Raw genomic sequence first — 15,984 nt, 5'->3', positions numbered from 1 at the left:
GTTCGGGCCCAGTCTGGCGGGGGTCATACTTTGATGAATTGACCAATCACTTCTCTATATGACAAGAGGCCTCAAGCGCTAATATCGTGAGTGGCCTGGCAAGTGCTTAACTTTTTGGCCCCTAGCCACTGCCGCCTTAGCGCGTTTCCACGAAGTTATGCTATCCTCATTTGGTTTATATTATATTACGGAGTACGCATAATATAGTATGTTGTACATATGTAGAAAGCCCCCGTTCTATGAAAAACCTAGAAAAAAAGTCTCGTATATTATCCTACCTTTGGTTCCTTATCAGATTTTCCACGAACGAGTCAACGAATGAATCCTTGGACCTGATCGTCGTGCACCATGTGGAGCTATCAAGGGCCGCAGGATTCACTCGGTTAAGACAATGGCTCTATGCTGTACTGATTTAATATAACTCAAGGAGTTTGCCCCGATAAAATCAGCTTACCAACCAATTACTTTCAAAGGTCGCTTAACATGGGAATGGGATATGACACTAATGCACTACAACATAGGATACTGGATACTAGGATAGTGACCCTGTCAGGGGTTCGGCAATGTTACCGCATGTTAGCACCTAGAATTTAGTGTACCATGAGACAATGTCATCGCGAGGAGGTTCCTTTTAACCCCATTTGTTCCCCTACGTATGCATTGCAAACATATGTTGTAGTCCATCATGGCATCCAATTCCACCCATATAGAAGGTCTTGCTCTCAGCTCAAACCTACCAGATACAGTGCCCGGTCTCCTTCAAACGGTTGCGAGTCATGGCAAAGACCTCATTGCTCAGGATCCCGAAGCACGGTTGAAGCTGCTAGAAGCTGCCCGATCATTGACTTATGCATTGGAAACCCCCCCGAGAAGCCATTATTCGACACTGCTGGTCCGAGGTGGGTTGTCATATTCTATCCCGTGCTTTTTTTTTCGAGCGATTTGGGATTATCTAGACTAACGGGCATTGCATTTAATCAGTCTACGAGTTATGCTGCCTTAGAGACCGCCGTTGATATAAATCTATTCTCTGCGCTCGGCACAGATGACAAACCGAAGACTGTCGCAGAGCTTGCTGAGGCAACCAGCGTGGATCCAATCTTGCTCGGTTAGTAGTTTGCTTATACCAGCAAGCACGAGTGCCTGACAAATTTATGCAGGGCGATTAATGAAACATCTCGCTGCGATTGGAACAATAACCGAGACCGGCTACAACGAGTACTGCCCTACTGGCTTCTCAAAAGTTCTCACAGTTGAGAGATATAGCGATGCATTCCCGCTCATGTGAGTAGATAGCCAGGTCTTCTATCCCCCAAACCATGACTGACAAGTCCAGGACTCGCCGTTTCACCAAAGGCATCATGGCCCTACCGGCCTTCCTCAAGAAAAACAACTACCGAAACCCCACAAGTCCCACAGATACAGCTTTCCAGATGGGTTATGAGACAGACATGGGTTTCTTCGGCCATGTGCAACAGGAACCGCTCACGGCAAAGCAGTTTAATAACCACATGTCAGTCTACGCACAAGGCCGAGTCCGCTGGATGGATCCCGGTTTCTACCCGGTTCAAGAACAGCTTATAGATGGGGTCAGGATCGGCGAGGACGATGTCCTGCTCGTTGATGTTGGAGGCAGCTTTGGTCATGACCTATCCGATTTCCGTCGGAAATGGCCTGGCCTCCCCGGTCGTCTGGTGCTTCAGGATCTTCCTGAGGTGGTGGGTTCTGTCAAGGATTTGCATCCCTCTATTGAAGTTACTAGTCATGATTTCTTTACTGAGCAACCAGTCAGAGGTACGGAAATAGAACACTTTCCCATGTTCTTGCGAATAAATTTTGAGCACTTCGATTCTTGGAGTATACTAACATTATATCTGCATAGGAGCCCGCGCATACTATATGCACTCTGTTCTCCATGACTGGCCTGATGAGCTTTGTCGCAAGATCTTGGCTAATATTGTGGCCGCCATGCAGCCCGGCTATAGCAAGGTGTTAGTGAACGAGAATGTGATTCCGGACACGGGGGCCTACTGGGAAACTACAAGTTTGGACTTGATTATGATGGAGATTGGATCTGGCGAGCGTACAGAACGCCAATGGCATGCATTGTTGGAATCTGCTGGACTGAAAATCGTCAAGATTTGGACTGCCCAGAGGGGCGTGGAGAGTTTGATTGAGTGTGAGCTAGCTTGACCTGTGAAATGAATGCTGTACAGGTTGCCGAAGGAAATCAGTCTGCAAGCCCTCCTGTCTAATTTATATTATGATACTTCATCCCATTACCACAGGCACCGGCAAACAGCTGTCGTCTACAATTCATTGAGACATACAAAGAACTACGTTGCAAGAATCGGAATGAGAATAGAATAATAAAAGAGTTCGGTATCAGAATACGCCAGCCAGCTAGTCCATCGAAGCAAATGTTTATTACAATATACAAAGAGCGCACCTGGGAAATACGACGATCACGTCTTCTGCTCCTCCACGAACTTCAGAGCCTCCTCCCGCGAGACAACATCAATAGTACTGGCCTTTTGCCTGAAACTCACACCATAGCACTTCTCTGCCACATGCAACATTTCAGGCCTGAAGGTAGTGCAGATGAACTGCCCGTTGGTGGAATCTGAGATGGACTTGAGCATCTGAGCAACGGCCGTCCGGTACTGAGCGTCCAGATTGGCGTCGATCTCATCGAATAGGTAGAATGGTGCGGGATCGCAAGCCTGGATAGCGAAAACGAGTGCTAGAGCGCAAAGACCTATGGCAAGATAGTTAGCAATTGCAAAACAAAATACAGACTTGGAGTGGAAATGCTTACTCTTTTGTCCACCACTCAGCTGCTGAATACGCTGTTGATCGTCGTGCTTGCTATTAAAGCTCACACTGATGCCGACACCGACGTAGTTTTCGACGCTCTGCCGAGCTTCCTCATCATCTGAATCAACGTCGTCATCAAGTCGTGTAGCACGGTCTGTCTTTCTTTGAATGATAAGACGACCACGACCGGCGGGAACAAGCTTCTCGAACACGTTGTGGAACTCGCGTGAGACCTGCTTGAAGGTCCGTTCAATGGCCTCATCCTTGCGCTGATCAAGAACAGAAATGAGGTCGTCGATGGACTTCTGGGATGCATCCAGCTCGGAGCGACGCGTAGTAAGAGTCTCACGCTGCTTCGTAAAGCTATTATACTGTTCAAACGCTTTCTTGTTGACGTGGGAATATTTCTTCAGAGCCTCGTTGGTCTTGTGGAGCTTCTTCACAACAGTGTTGGAGTCAGTGTTTTGGTACTTGGTGAAAGCTTCATCCGGAAGAACGCCAAGGGAACGAATGTTAGCCGCGCATTCGGCACCCTGCTTAGTGAGTGCGGCCTTCTTTTGCATGCTCTTCTCCATACGACGCTGATGCTTTTCGATAGATCGAGCGAGGTCTTCAATTTCTCGTCGGGTATCCGCATTACGCTGTTGCAGATCCATCACGCGAGTATTGCCTTCTTCAATTGAGGTGTCAACCTCCTTTAGTCGCGCATTGAGCTTCTCCAACGTCTGGCCAATGCGCTTCACTTCACGTTGTGTCTCTTTCAGGTTACCCTGAACCTCCTCGTCAGCGATATCAATGTCTCTGTTGAGTAATTGGTCAAGGCGCGGGTTGAGGTTCTCCCGGAGCTCAACTTCCAGCACCGATTTGCGTGCCTCGAGCTCGCTGCGCTGACCTGAAAGCTCTTGGTATTGACCACGCAGATCTTGCACTGTGCTGCTTAAGGTCTCCAGTAGAGCTTCCTCCTCGCTAGTGAGAGCTTTCTGGAAAGGCGATGACAGTTCGGTTTGGAACGCATTGACTTGGTCGTTCAGTGCCGCAAGGTTAGACTCGACATTTCGAAGAGCGCGTCGTTTGGCATGAAGAGCATCCTTCTTGTTTTGAAGGAGATCACGCTTGGCCCTCAACTCGTGCCGTAAGGGTCCACTGCTGTTCTGGACCTGATGTCTCTGTTGCTCAAGCTTTTGCAGTTCACCAACAGCCTTGGTGATCATCTGGTCGAGTTTCTCTAGCTCTTTCCGTATTTCGGTACCGCGATTTCTCTTGGTCTCGTACTCATCGCGCCACTTAGCTGAGACCCTTGACAGCGTCCAGTCGTGACTGACGGGAGTCGTGGTATCCACCAGTCAAGGCACCGCGCTTGTCTGATCGATCACCCTCTGGAGTGATAGCATTGACACCATGGCTTCGTGCGTACTGTGATGCAACCTGCAGGTTGGGGCAAATGATAGTCTTGCCAAACACATGCTGGAAGGCTCTCTCATATGCGGGGTCGTATTGCAACTTGTCGATCATGGGTATCGTGTCGCTAGCACGGGGGATGTTCATCGGCCTAGAGCGAAGTCTGTTCAGAGGCATAAACGTCACACGACCAGCCTTTTCCTTTTGTAAGATCTCGAGAACGGTGGTAGCAGTTTCATCTGTGTCAACAACGTAGTGGAATAAACTCTGGCCGGCAGTGACTTCGACGGCGGTGCGATATCTGTCATTGACATCGAAAAGCTCCGCAAGTGTACCATAGACTCCTTCAAGGTTGTGCTGGCGCTTGATTCGCCGCACTGCGGCAATTCCACGACTAGTGTTGTTATCCATCATTTGCGAGAGATTGCGCTCGGCGCGGTCCACCTCCTGGGATGCATTTGAAAGCACAGAGTCGAGCTTTGCTTCTTCTCTCCAAAGTTCCCTGTGGAAACATTAGTACCTGTTCTAGCCAATTACTGATTCAAGGAAGCTTACTTTCTTTGATCCATGAGGCGGTCTCTTTCATCCTTAGCATCTTGGACTTGTTGATCCACATTATGCATTGTGTCACCGCGTCCATCGATTTGCTGGCGCAAGCTTTCAGTTTCCGGCTCCAAGGCAGCAATCTCGCCTTCTAGGTCTTGGATATCTTCTTGTGTCTGTGAGATCACACCCTGAACAGTGTTGATAGAATTATGGCTTTCGCGGACTTCCATGTTCAGCCACTTGTCACGCTCAGACTTATTCTTGAATCGCGAGTTCCGACCCTGCTTCGCATACAATCGCTGTCGCGATGTCTCGGCATCCGTCAACTGCGATTTAACGGAGTCCTCCTGGTCCTTCAGGGCATTGAACCGAGGGAGAATTTCACGGTGTTCGGCTTCACGCTCACTGATAGCAGACTGAACAGAGCGGAGGTCGGAGTCGTAGCGTGATTTCAGTGCTTGTGCGGCAGCCTGGTTGTCAGAAAGAGACTTGGCTCGGAGTTCATTTTGAGCCAGGGTCTTAGATGCTTCACGCCGTTCGTCCTCCAGTTGAGCCTTGTCAACCTTCAGGAACTCAATTTGTTGCCGGCACTCAGCGATCTCAGCATCGATCTGAGCAATGGCCTTCTCGCCTTCTATGAATTGGTCACGATTGTTGTCGGCATCCTCAACGCCGTTCTGGCGTCGCTCTTCGATCTCATTGAGAACCTTACCGATCTCCTGTTGTTCAAGAGAGTAAATGGTGTACTCCAGACAGCGGCGCTCCTTGTCCTTCTCCTGATAGCTTCGAAGCTCGTCCTTTTCTTCTTCGAGTTCCGCAAGACGTTCGTTGATGTAGTCGAGTAGCTCGTCGATCTTGGCGCGTTTACTGTTGGTCTCGTTCATAATCTTCAAAGACTCCGAACGACGAGCTTCGTAGACCTGGGTACCGGCGACCTCCTTAAGCAGAACTAGGCGCTCAGAATCCTTCATGTTGGTCAACGCAGTCACCCGGCCTTGGGGAACAATGTAGTAAGGGTTAGATCGAGAGAAGCCAGCCGACTCGAGCAGGTTCATAACATCGTTCTTGGTGGCATTCTTGCGGTCGAGAGTGTATTCGTCCTTCTTGATACCAATAGTTCGGCGGAGTACGACCTCGGACTTGCCGGTGGGGAATCGATCGTCGGAGTTGTCGAAGATAATCTCGACGTAGGCGGACATTACAGCGGAACCAGAACCTTCCTGCTTGGGGTCAACCTATGTAGATTTGAGTAGTAACAAGGTACATACGTGCAAGAGAGCTTGACGTTCCTCTCTGCCGAGATGAGTGTAGGCATCGCTGAGGACGAAGCGAATAGCCGCAAAGAAGTTACTCTTTCCGGAACCATTGCGGCCGACAATGACGTTGTGTTTCGGGGAGAATGGCTCAATGACCGTTTGATCTTTGTAGCTGAGTTTCGGGCGAAGTCAATAAAAGTTTCATAGAGTTATAGATATTGCGTATGGAGTTGAAAATACCTCTTGAAGCCTTGAATAATGATCTGCTTGACATACATCTTGAGAAGAAACGCGCGACGCGAGGATTAATCAAAATACCCTCAGCATAACGCGCCTGGCGCAAGAGTAAAAGAATGTGCTAACAAGGTCACACCAGCAGATCAATCTGGCAATGAACAGACAAAGACCGAGGGATATCGTGATTGTGTTGCGAAACCTTGGAGATTGACTACGCGAGGAACGAAATTAGCGCGTCTCGTTGGGCGCGGGGTTCTGCCGGGCGGTGACCCTAATTTGAGCCACAGAAAAAAAAAAACCTTGGGGACCGACGGAGATATTCAAATCTCTACATTCTCAACTTTGGAGATCCAGAATGGCTTCAAATGAGAATACCGCTCAGGCGGCTGGCATTGCCGATGGCCTCGCGCCGTCGCATACATACGTGCCTAACGAAGGTTACGTGAACACTGATACTGCAGACTCCGCCGAGGCGGGGCATGTTCTGCCCGAGGAGCTGGAGGATGGGGATGAGGAAGACGAGTACTACGACGACATTTTCGACGAAGAATTGGATCGTGAAGATATCCTGTCTTCTGACAACTCCGATCTTACCAAAGCATACAACCGCCAACGCAGAATCAACGACCTCGCTAGCGACTCCAATGTGCCGAAATGGACATACCCCAAGACGAACACCCAGAAGCCTACCGTGAACACCTCCGCGTTTGTCGATGACCAGGTCAAGTCTCTCACTCGCCATGCCGCAAAGATCAAGCTGGATGACCAGCAGGCCGGCATTGCGGGGCGCAATGACAAGGGTGGAGATAAAGCAGACCGAGCCACATCCGAACAGGTGTTGGATCCCCGTACACGGATGCTTCTGCTGCAGATGATCAACCGAGGCCTCGTCTCGGAAATCCACGGTTGTTTGTCAACCGGAAAGGAAGCGAATGTCTACCATGCCATGTCCATTTCACAGGAAGACGAGGATGCTGCCCCACTACACCGTGCGATCAAGGTTTACAAGACTAGCATCTTGGTATTCAAGGATCGTGATAAGTACGTGACTGGAGAGTTCCGTTTCCGTCAAGGATACAACAAGAGCAACAACCGCGCCATGGTCAAACTTTGGGCTGAGAAGGAGATGCGAAACCTGCGAAGAATTCATGCCGCTGGCATTCCCTGCCCCGAGCCTATCTTCCTACGTCTGCACGTCCTTGTTATGGGATTCATTGGTAGCTCAAAGGGCCTGGGTGCACCTCGCCTCAAGGATGTGGACTTCAAGATTCCCGAACCCGAGACTCGTTGGCGTGCACTGTATATCGAACTGTTGGGCTATATGCGTGTTATGTACCAGACATGCCGTCTGGTGCACGCTGATCTTAGCGAGTACAACATTCTGTATCATAAGGAACGCCTGTATATCATCGATGTCAGTCAAAGTGTTGAACACGACCACCCGCGCAGTCTCGAATTCCTGCGCATGGATATCAAGAACGTCAGCGACTTCTTCCGCCGAAAGAACATTTTGACTCTTCCCGAGCGGACTGTGTTCCAGTTCATCATCTCCCCAGAAGGACCGGTTGATGTAACCGCTGGCAATGAGGAGATGACGAATGCCATCGACAAGCTCCTCATTGCCCGTGAGGAGGGTGACGATGAGCAGCAGGAGGCTGAAGATGTCGACACCGCTGTCTTCCGTCAACAATATATTCCCCAGACCCTAGAGCAGGTGTATGATGTCGAGCGTGACGCCGAACGCATTCGTGATGGCCAAGGTGCTGACCTGGTTTACGGAGACCTCTTGGCCGGCGGCAAAAAGAAGGCCACTGCCACTGATGCTGTCGAGGAAGACGCTGAGTCTGACGCAAGCGGCGGTGTCTCCGTCTCGGGATCCGACTCAGAGGGAGAAGAAATAGACCCATTCGCGCCGAAGCCGCCACGAGGCAAGCGTTTCGAAGACAAAGACTCCAAGCGCGACCACAAGGCAAAGGTCAAAGAGCAAAAGCGTGAGCAACGGGCGAATAAGATGCCGAAGCACTTGAAGAAGAAGCTTGTTTCTGGCTCGTCGAAAAAGAAGAAATAAGCTCCCGTAGCTTTATGACCTTATCTTTCTTTGCATGTGCACAAGTTGCGAAGTACTCTGTGTCAATCTACCGCTTGGCATGATTTGATGATGAAATGCATATATGGATGGATGGAGCATTGGGCATTTGATACCTTGGTCTATACTTGATAGAAATGGCAAAACATAAATATATATTTAGTGCGGGCTCTTCAAAACTGAATTCCATTTAGAGGAAATCACTTATATTCATACATATATGGGGGTATTCACAAGTGATTCGGAATAAAATCAAAATCGAGACAACAACTTATCAGAGCTCTCTTTGGACGTCACTCCAATCCGTCCTCTCGCCATAAATTCCCCACAAGTGTCACCAAACAGTGCTTACATCCCGCGAAAAAGCGCAGGAGTATGCATCTAGAAAACGAGCATCGAGCAGGGAACATAAATGAAGAGCATGACGGAAGGTCAGACCTATTGTGTCTTCGTCATTTAAGTCGCGATCATCGTTGTCACGATGCAGTAGTTAGAAGCCGCATAGAGATGTCAAGATCCAATTTCCATCCTAGCAACATATGTAGTGGGAAGTTCAGGGCGAGGCCGAGCCGATGGAAATGGCGTAATACTCGGATGGTGACCGGACGCACATGTGCACTGGATGAAAGTAAAGAGCTGCCAGCGTCGAAGACTTCACGGGAGATCAAGCGGTGTGCAATTGGGACGCGACCTTGTTTCGTTCCTTTACCCTTGCAAAAGCTTCCTCGACAAGGTCTCTCGGCAGGTCAGGGATTTGTTCTCCTTCGGCACTTCCATCCGATACTCCTGCCTTGGCAGCTCCTGCGTACTCGCGCCCACTGGGTTCCTCGAGTGCTTTCTGCCCTATAGGACCACCATCCAACTGGCCGCCCGAGACGCGCGTGAACTGCACCTGCATTGGGGCTAAGCCAACGCCAGGCCATATGTCGGACGGAAGAAAGTCACCCTGTTCAGCACGGAAAGTTTCACGAGCAGCGGCATCTTCATCATGGAGCTGGTCCAGTTTATGCCGGGTATCTCGGAGCACCTTTTCCACACGTTGGCGAACATGCCGCCGACGTGCTACTTCCAGCATCAGGCTGTCGTAAGCATTAAGAAACCCGTCGTACAGAGAGTGCAGATCAGAGAGTTCGACGAGGCCAGAATTAATGCGGTCGTTTTCTTCAAGCCACACCCGCGTGAAGTTGTGTGCCTGAGAAATGTAACGGGGTAAGCGAGATGAGGCGAGAGAGGATAGGTGGCTGTGAACTTCAATCGTTGCCTTGGAGATGGACAGCAGGGCATCTCGCTGTGCTTGCACTTGTTCAAATATAGATTCCATCTCATTAATGCGATCTTGGATCTCCATAACAACATCATCCGCCTCGGGGGCATCTTTGATCAAAACAGCTACCACCTCCTGGTACTCGGCGTCAGTCATTGGGTCAAGAGGTGCATTCAAATTGGCGTTGATCTCTGCCCCGATGTTTGGCATTCCATCGTTGCTGCCGTCAACACCGGTTGGCATATCCCCCGTGATGGATCGTGCAACTGCTCCTCCACCATCTGTATGCTTGACGGCAGTGACACAGAGATCAAAATGCCGGACCAGGGCTTCCAAAAGAGTGGCCATTTCTTGGGCATGGGCCTCCAGCGATTGGATCTGGCCCGGCATAGACGACAAAGTGAGAAGGCCGGAATCGGACGCAGATGACGAGGAGGATGTGATTGATAATCGGGATGACGCCAACTTCGTGGCTGTGTGGTAGTGACGAAGCGACTTTCTGATGGCTTGAAGTTCGTCATCAAATTCATGATTTGAGGTGTCCAGTTCGGCACGCGCTGTATTAGTGCGGTCGATAGACGCCTTAAGAGAGGCATGTAGCTCTTCAACCCCCCCGCTCATCAACAAAGTCATGTAGGGACTTCTGCTCTTCTTCGCCAGGTCTGAATGACGCGTGAACGATAGTCCCGCGGAGCAGATCTAACGTGTGTTTAAGCCGAGCATCAGCCGCATCCAGGTTCTTTAGCGCTATTGAAAATTCATCACGACCTCGGTATGATATCTGTTCAACCTCGGAACGAACATCATATAAAAGACGAAGTTGCCCATTAAGGCCTCGGCGTAAGAAGCCTGTCCGGGAGCACAGGACAACACTCTTCTCCAATGCCGAGTGCGATGCAGTGACTATTTCATTGGCCCGCCAGACATGGGTAATGGAGGAGAGCGAACGTTTGGCACCCAGCAGATACGAGATCAGAGTGTCAAGCTGGGGTAGAAATTGGTGGTCCCCCTGGTTCAGTCCAGCCTGCGGACGAATAGATGATGAAGAGGACTGTGATGACGCCATTGAGAGAATAAATTAATCCTGTTAATGGCGCATTCGGACTAAGATAAGACTAGGTTGAAAAAAAAGATCAACCTCTCAGGGGCGAGGGTGAAATTGATTGACACAGCTACAAGGGAAAGGAGGTGATTGCACGACTTTCCCTTCACCAAAACCCTAGGACACTTCAGTATAGGCCTATATTTGCCAAATCAGACCGGTGTAAACTTGAACACAACCAGAGGAGAGAATGGCTACTTCATAGCCCATAGACCTAGGAGCTGGATGTCATGAGGACCTCGGGAGGTCGATACAATAAGCCGGGACCGTGCTTTACACGGCAGACAAGTGAAGCACGAGCTCCAGCCCCTAAATGACTTGCAAATAAAAGGGATAGAAAACAGCCTCTTACCAGTAGTTCTCGATCCGTTCTCGGTCGAGATCTGATGCCCTGGGTACAACTTAAATTGTGGGCACGGCAAGCCGTTCATAGAAGGTTTGGATAGACCACAGTAGGGTGTGTGGTAGTAACCGACAAAGCTGGGGATAGTAGTGGGTCTGACAAAGTGTGAGTGTCGGTGTGTGATGGCTGTGGGACTAGTCTCTATCATACAGAAGATAAAATGCCCCGTTTCACCCCAGTCAACCCAAGTGATAGCGAATCAGCCTGTCGGAAGCGTAGGAATGATCGATTGAGGTGCGATGGCGTGGAGATGGCGCCATGCGGATCATAGTCACGTGCGTCACCGCCCAGATCACGTATTTGCCGCTCTGCCTTGTCCCAGACTCATCGATGGCGATATCAAAGACACCTCCGGATTATGCAATTTTTCCCGTGGATGATTTTCTGATTTAAAAGCCTCTGTTGATCCATTTTTTATTTTCTCTTTAATATCCAACTCGATTTCAATTGTTGACCTTGGAAGCTCGATAACGCTCTTATCTCAATCTTCCTCAGGGTACTCATATCGCCCGAATCGATAACCCTTAACCCCCCTCCCTCTTGACTCCCTGATTCTGGATAATTTTTCAAGGACATCCATTGCGACACTGATCGTTATCTTTCCTCCGTGCTCCTCTCTCTAAACAACTCAACTCAGGAGAACCGGGATATCTGCAAACCGACTGGTTCTTATCACCGTACATCAAACGCGACCGTCCGTCACTTGCCCGAGTGGCCTTCCCCTCTCTCACGGCGCGAGAACAGATCAGCCACCATGGCCGATACGCCGGAACCCTCGTCCACACAGCAGAGCCTGGTTGTCCCAATTGCGGGGGTTAGTGCGAACGCCGACTCCAACCGCTCTCTGCCGCGCAAAGACACCGACAACACCACACAAACCTTGGAGGAACTAGCGAGGCAAAATGTGGCTCCGTTCCTCGCAAAATATCAGCCACGCCAATATGCGCCTCTGCGCTCGCAAGTTTCAACCCCATCCGAGCAACACCTGGTAAATGCCAGCTACTGCTATCGTCATCAACCGGACTCAAAATGTAGCAGACGCCAAGCCGATGAACAGTCGATGACCCAGCTGCAGTCCGAGCTGAATCTACTTCCTCAAAGTGATCAACAGGGTATTGCCCATGTGTGGTCGTTGTTCTCTGCTGCTCCAGCGAAGCAGCGGACTCTCATGCTCCAGGGAATTCTAGCGCAGTCCTGCTTCCCCCAACTATCCTACATCTCCGCCAGTGTCCGCGAACTCATCCGAATCGATTTCCTCGCTGCCCTTCCTCCAGAGCTGTCCTTTAAGATTCTCCGTTACCTCGACACGGCCTCCCTATGCCGAGCAGCACAAGTTTCTCCCCGCTGGAGAGCGCTCGCGGATGATGACGTGGTGTGGCACCGGATGTGCGAGCAGCACATCCGCCGAAAGTGTAACAAGTGCGGTTGGGGTCTTCCTCTTCTGGATCGCAAGCGTCTGCGTGAGGCCAAGCGTGAGATTGAATTGCGCGCCACCAACTGGGGCAACAACAAGCCTGCAGTTGGGTCCACTGAAGCCGCAATGGTCGAATCTTGCTCGACTGTTCAACCTCCAGTCAGTGGCAAACGTAAGCTGGAATCCGATGAAGAAGCCGCTGCCCTTGCAAAGCGCCATTGTGCCTCGTCTCCCCAGTCTCCTGAAGTGGACGAGAGTTACTTCAAAACTCGTTACCGTCCGTGGAAGGAAGTTTATCGGGATCGATTCGTTGTCGGTATGAATTGGAAACACAAGCGCTGCTCAGTCAAGGTCTTCAAGGGCCACAGAGACAGTGTCATGTGTCTGCAGTTCGAGGACAATATCTTGATGACTGGATCCTATGATGCTACAGTTAAAATCTGGGACACAGATACTGGCGAAGAATTGAGAACTCTCAAAGGCCACGTTGCTGGGGTGCGTTGCCTCCAGTTCGATGACACCAAATTGATTACTGGTAGTCTGGATCGCAGCATCAGAGTCTGGAACTGGCGTACAGGCGAATGTATCTCCAAGTACAATGGCCACGCTGAAGCGGTCATCGCCCTCCACTTTGATTGCACTCTTCTCGCATCCGCCTCTGTCGATCGCACTGTCAAAATCTGGAATTTCAAGGACAAGTCTACTTTCGTTCTTCCTCACCCACAGGGAGTCAACGCTGTCAAAATCGACTCAGTTTCGCGCACGGTTTTGACCGCTTGCGACGATGGTGCCGCACGACTTTGGGACTTGGACACCAAGACTTGCATCCGAGTCTTCCATAACCACATCGGAGCTGTTCAACAAGTCATTGCTTTACCTCGAGAAATTGAACTGGAGAATCACCTCGCTGACTGCGAGAACGACCACGTCGGCACATCTTCTCAAAGTGGCGACAACATCCTGAGCACACTTTCCCCTCTTCTCGAGGCCACGTCTCCATCTCACCCGAATTCACCCTTCGGCTCCTCTTTTGACCAGGATCAAGACCGCATCGAACCCCCGCGCTACATCCTCACGAGCGGTGTGGACACAACCATCCGACTGTGGGAGACCAGCACCGGAAGATGCCTTCGCACCTTCTTTGGACATCTGGAAGGTATTTGGGCTCTTTCTGCTGATACATTGCGGATTGCGTCTGGTGGCATGGATCGCATGGTCAAGATCTGGGATCCTCGTATTCCTACAGGCCAAGATACCTACGAAGGTCACAGCGCAGCTGTCAACTGCATCGGCCTGAGCGACAGCCGCTTCATCACTGGTGGGGATGACTACCAAGTTCGCATGTACGATTTCCGGGCCTAGCGTGGCCAACCCTTTTCTTCTTTTGTCTATCAAAAGTACCCTTCTTGGTAAAATATTTGCTATTGTCATGGGATGGGGCGTATAATTGCGGCGCTGCCATTTCTGTTTTGCTTTTTTTCCTGTCTTTATATTGCATCTCCGGTTGATGGATGGATACCCTGGCGCATTCAAGAACGGCTTTGGTTCAAACAAGGTGATTTGATCTCATATATTGCCACTGACTGCATCACAGGCGCTACTTTGTTTTACTCTTACTGCTTGTTCTTCTCGTCGGCTATCTGCTGGCTTCTTGTTAATAATATGTGCCCCTGTTTCCATAGGACCATCAAATGAATTTGAATGATTATTTTCGAACATGAAGACCTTCTGTATGAAATTATGAAATTGCTTTCAATGTAAAACTACTAGTCCTACTAATCGTTCTCCGCTATGTGATTTACAATCGTCACGAGTTCTCCTTATCCTTCTAGCTATAGCATTACGAAGAACTATCTATAAAATATAGATCAATGAAGTATCTAAGGGAAGACATCTAGAAGACTACTAAAAGACCACTAAAAAGATAAAATTTAGTTGTCATTATCATTGACAGAGCTTAGCCTGTTTCTTCCGTAGAATGGTCCTGGGCCGTGGACGAATGAAGTAGGTGGAAGCCATCCTAAGTGGACCGCTTGCAGAACTGGCCTGAGGACACAACAATAAAACTACATACATAGTTGGATCTACAATATACTTCGATTTCTTCTGCTCTCGAGCTACAGCATTGATCACATGCAAGTTTTGAACTTCTAAATTGATGGTATATTGGTGACATAGGTAATTTTGGGGTCATTTTGATGCTCCGCGACTGATGAAGACCGGACCATGTCCAGCAGATTGAGCACCATTTTGTCACATGCTACTATTCCCAAATAGGAGCCCACCGTCTACTATAGAGGACTGGTAGGATGTTGACGCGATGCATATTTCTAACCTACAAGCTTCTGCTATTCTGTTTCCAACTCTTGTCACCATCTATATCTCAATACAAGGAAGAAAAGCAAAACCCACTCGCTCACTCTAATCTAGTCTACCTATACTTACTATGGCGGATTCTCGACCCGATATTCGATCTGGCCGAGTGTGGTCTGATCAAATGGATGATCTTCCATACGGTTAGTGTGTCGAGCAAAACCAGAGAAATCGAAGCTAATATCACGCAGATCGAGATTCCGCTGGCATAGAAACAAAGCCAGATCTGGAAGCTGAATACACCTCAGCTTCTAGCTCCTCGAACTCTAGCCCCGATCTTCCCTCCTCGTCTAAGGCTCAGCCAGTTGCTGTGACTAAAGAGCCTCGAAGCGGTTACAGACAATGCTGGGGATTTTTGCCTCATTGGAAGCGACTCCCGATGGGAATGAAATGGCTTATGCTTGTATGCGGGTTGCTCGCCGTTGGAGCTGTTACAACTTGGTTCCTCGTCCCCCATCTGATAAGCAAGGCTCGCCTCGAAAAGGAAAGACTGGCAAAGCTCGAAGCCGCAAAGCTTAACACCGAGAATGCCGTGCACCGACGTGCCTCGATGGTGGCCCTGCCCGGCGACTCTTCCGAGACCTCTCTGTCTATTGTCATGCCGTCCCCTACCGTAACCACTCCGGTCTATATCTTCTCGGATCCTGCACAAACGACCTTTTTGACCAAGGCCCGTGTCGCTATGTCCACGGACGGCGTCGTCTCCCCAGTTTCCCCAGTTCCCTCTATGGGAGTAAACTAAATGCAAGTAACACATTGAATACTGTGGCGAATCTGTTGGTATAATGGATCCAGTGTGAGATTTCATGGATTTGACGGTCTGTGTGGGATGTGTATATTGATATGATTGCTATTTGCTATTGATTGTCAACTGGTGGTATTAATATGTATTATTATTGTGTGTCCCGAAAGCTATCGTCTCCTATTTTGCTGCAGTTCCCATCGAGAGAGACATGAATACAATCCAATTCAACTCTATTGTTCCTACTGTTGACACTTGAATACTGTTATCAACTATTATCTACAACCTCAATCGACCTACTCTATTTCATCTTCCTGTCTATGGACCGCCGCTTGGTATTTAAATC

The 15,984-nt window shown here is 49.6% G+C and overlaps 6 protein-coding genes across 6 annotated transcripts; 4 read left to right on the top strand and 2 right to left on the bottom strand.

The window, feature by feature from the left end:
* Positions 1 to 685: 685 nt before the first annotated feature.
* Positions 686 to 2,193, top strand: N7519_003058 (uncharacterized protein; the record flags this gene model as incomplete). Its single annotated transcript, XM_057289836.1, has 5 exons — positions 686 to 903; positions 957 to 1,108; positions 1,161 to 1,284; positions 1,337 to 1,794; positions 1,883 to 2,193. 5 exons carry the CDS (start codon positions 686 to 688, stop codon positions 2,191 to 2,193), a joined length of 1,263 nt encoding a protein of 420 aa, XP_057151038.1.
* Positions 2,194 to 2,465: 272 nt separating this feature from the next.
* On the bottom strand, positions 2,466 to 6,295 carry N7519_003057 (chromosome segregation protein SMC; the record flags this gene model as incomplete). Its single annotated transcript, XM_057289835.1, has 6 exons — positions 2,466 to 2,758; positions 2,819 to 4,105; positions 4,170 to 4,717; positions 4,771 to 5,981; positions 6,030 to 6,189; positions 6,258 to 6,295. 6 exons carry the CDS (start codon positions 6,293 to 6,295, stop codon positions 2,466 to 2,468), a joined length of 3,537 nt encoding a protein of 1,178 aa, XP_057151037.1.
* A 314-nt stretch (positions 6,296 to 6,609) lies between these two features.
* Positions 6,610 to 8,322, top strand: N7519_003056 (serine/threonine-protein kinase RIO1; the record flags this gene model as incomplete). The annotated part of the gene is made up of 1 exon (XM_057289834.1): positions 6,610 to 8,322. The coding sequence occupies one exon, from the start codon at positions 6,610 to 6,612 to the stop codon at positions 8,320 to 8,322; it is 1,713 nt and encodes a 570-aa protein (XP_057151036.1).
* A 682-nt stretch (positions 8,323 to 9,004) lies between these two features.
* Positions 9,005 to 10,670, bottom strand: N7519_003055 (autophagy-related protein 17; the record flags this gene model as incomplete). The annotated part of the gene is made up of 2 exons (XM_057289833.1): positions 9,005 to 10,161; positions 10,214 to 10,670. The coding sequence occupies 2 exons, from the start codon at positions 10,668 to 10,670 to the stop codon at positions 9,005 to 9,007; spliced, it is 1,614 nt and encodes a 537-aa protein (XP_057151035.1).
* Positions 10,671 to 11,863: 1,193 nt separating this feature from the next.
* On the top strand, positions 11,864 to 13,885 carry N7519_003054 (F-box/WD repeat-containing protein; the record flags this gene model as incomplete). The annotated part of the gene is made up of 1 exon (XM_057289832.1): positions 11,864 to 13,885. One exon carries the CDS (start codon positions 11,864 to 11,866, stop codon positions 13,883 to 13,885), a length of 2,022 nt encoding a protein of 673 aa, XP_057151034.1.
* Positions 13,886 to 14,969: 1,084 nt separating this feature from the next.
* N7519_003053 (uncharacterized protein) lies at positions 14,970 to 15,638 on the top strand (the record flags this gene model as incomplete). Its single annotated transcript, XM_057289831.1, has 2 exons — positions 14,970 to 15,039; positions 15,088 to 15,638. The coding sequence occupies 2 exons, from the start codon at positions 14,970 to 14,972 to the stop codon at positions 15,636 to 15,638; spliced, it is 621 nt and encodes a 206-aa protein (XP_057151033.1).
* Positions 15,639 to 15,984: the final 346 nt, after the last annotated feature.

This window comes from Penicillium mononematosum (genome assembly GCF_028829835.1).
Source record: "Penicillium mononematosum strain IBT 11891 chromosome Unknown utg000002l:1.0-8112719.0:1.0-8118358.0, whole genome shotgun sequence".
NCBI lineage: Eukaryota > Fungi > Ascomycota > Eurotiomycetes > Eurotiales > Aspergillaceae > Penicillium > Penicillium mononematosum.
This window is presented reverse-complemented; position numbering and strand designations above follow the sequence as displayed.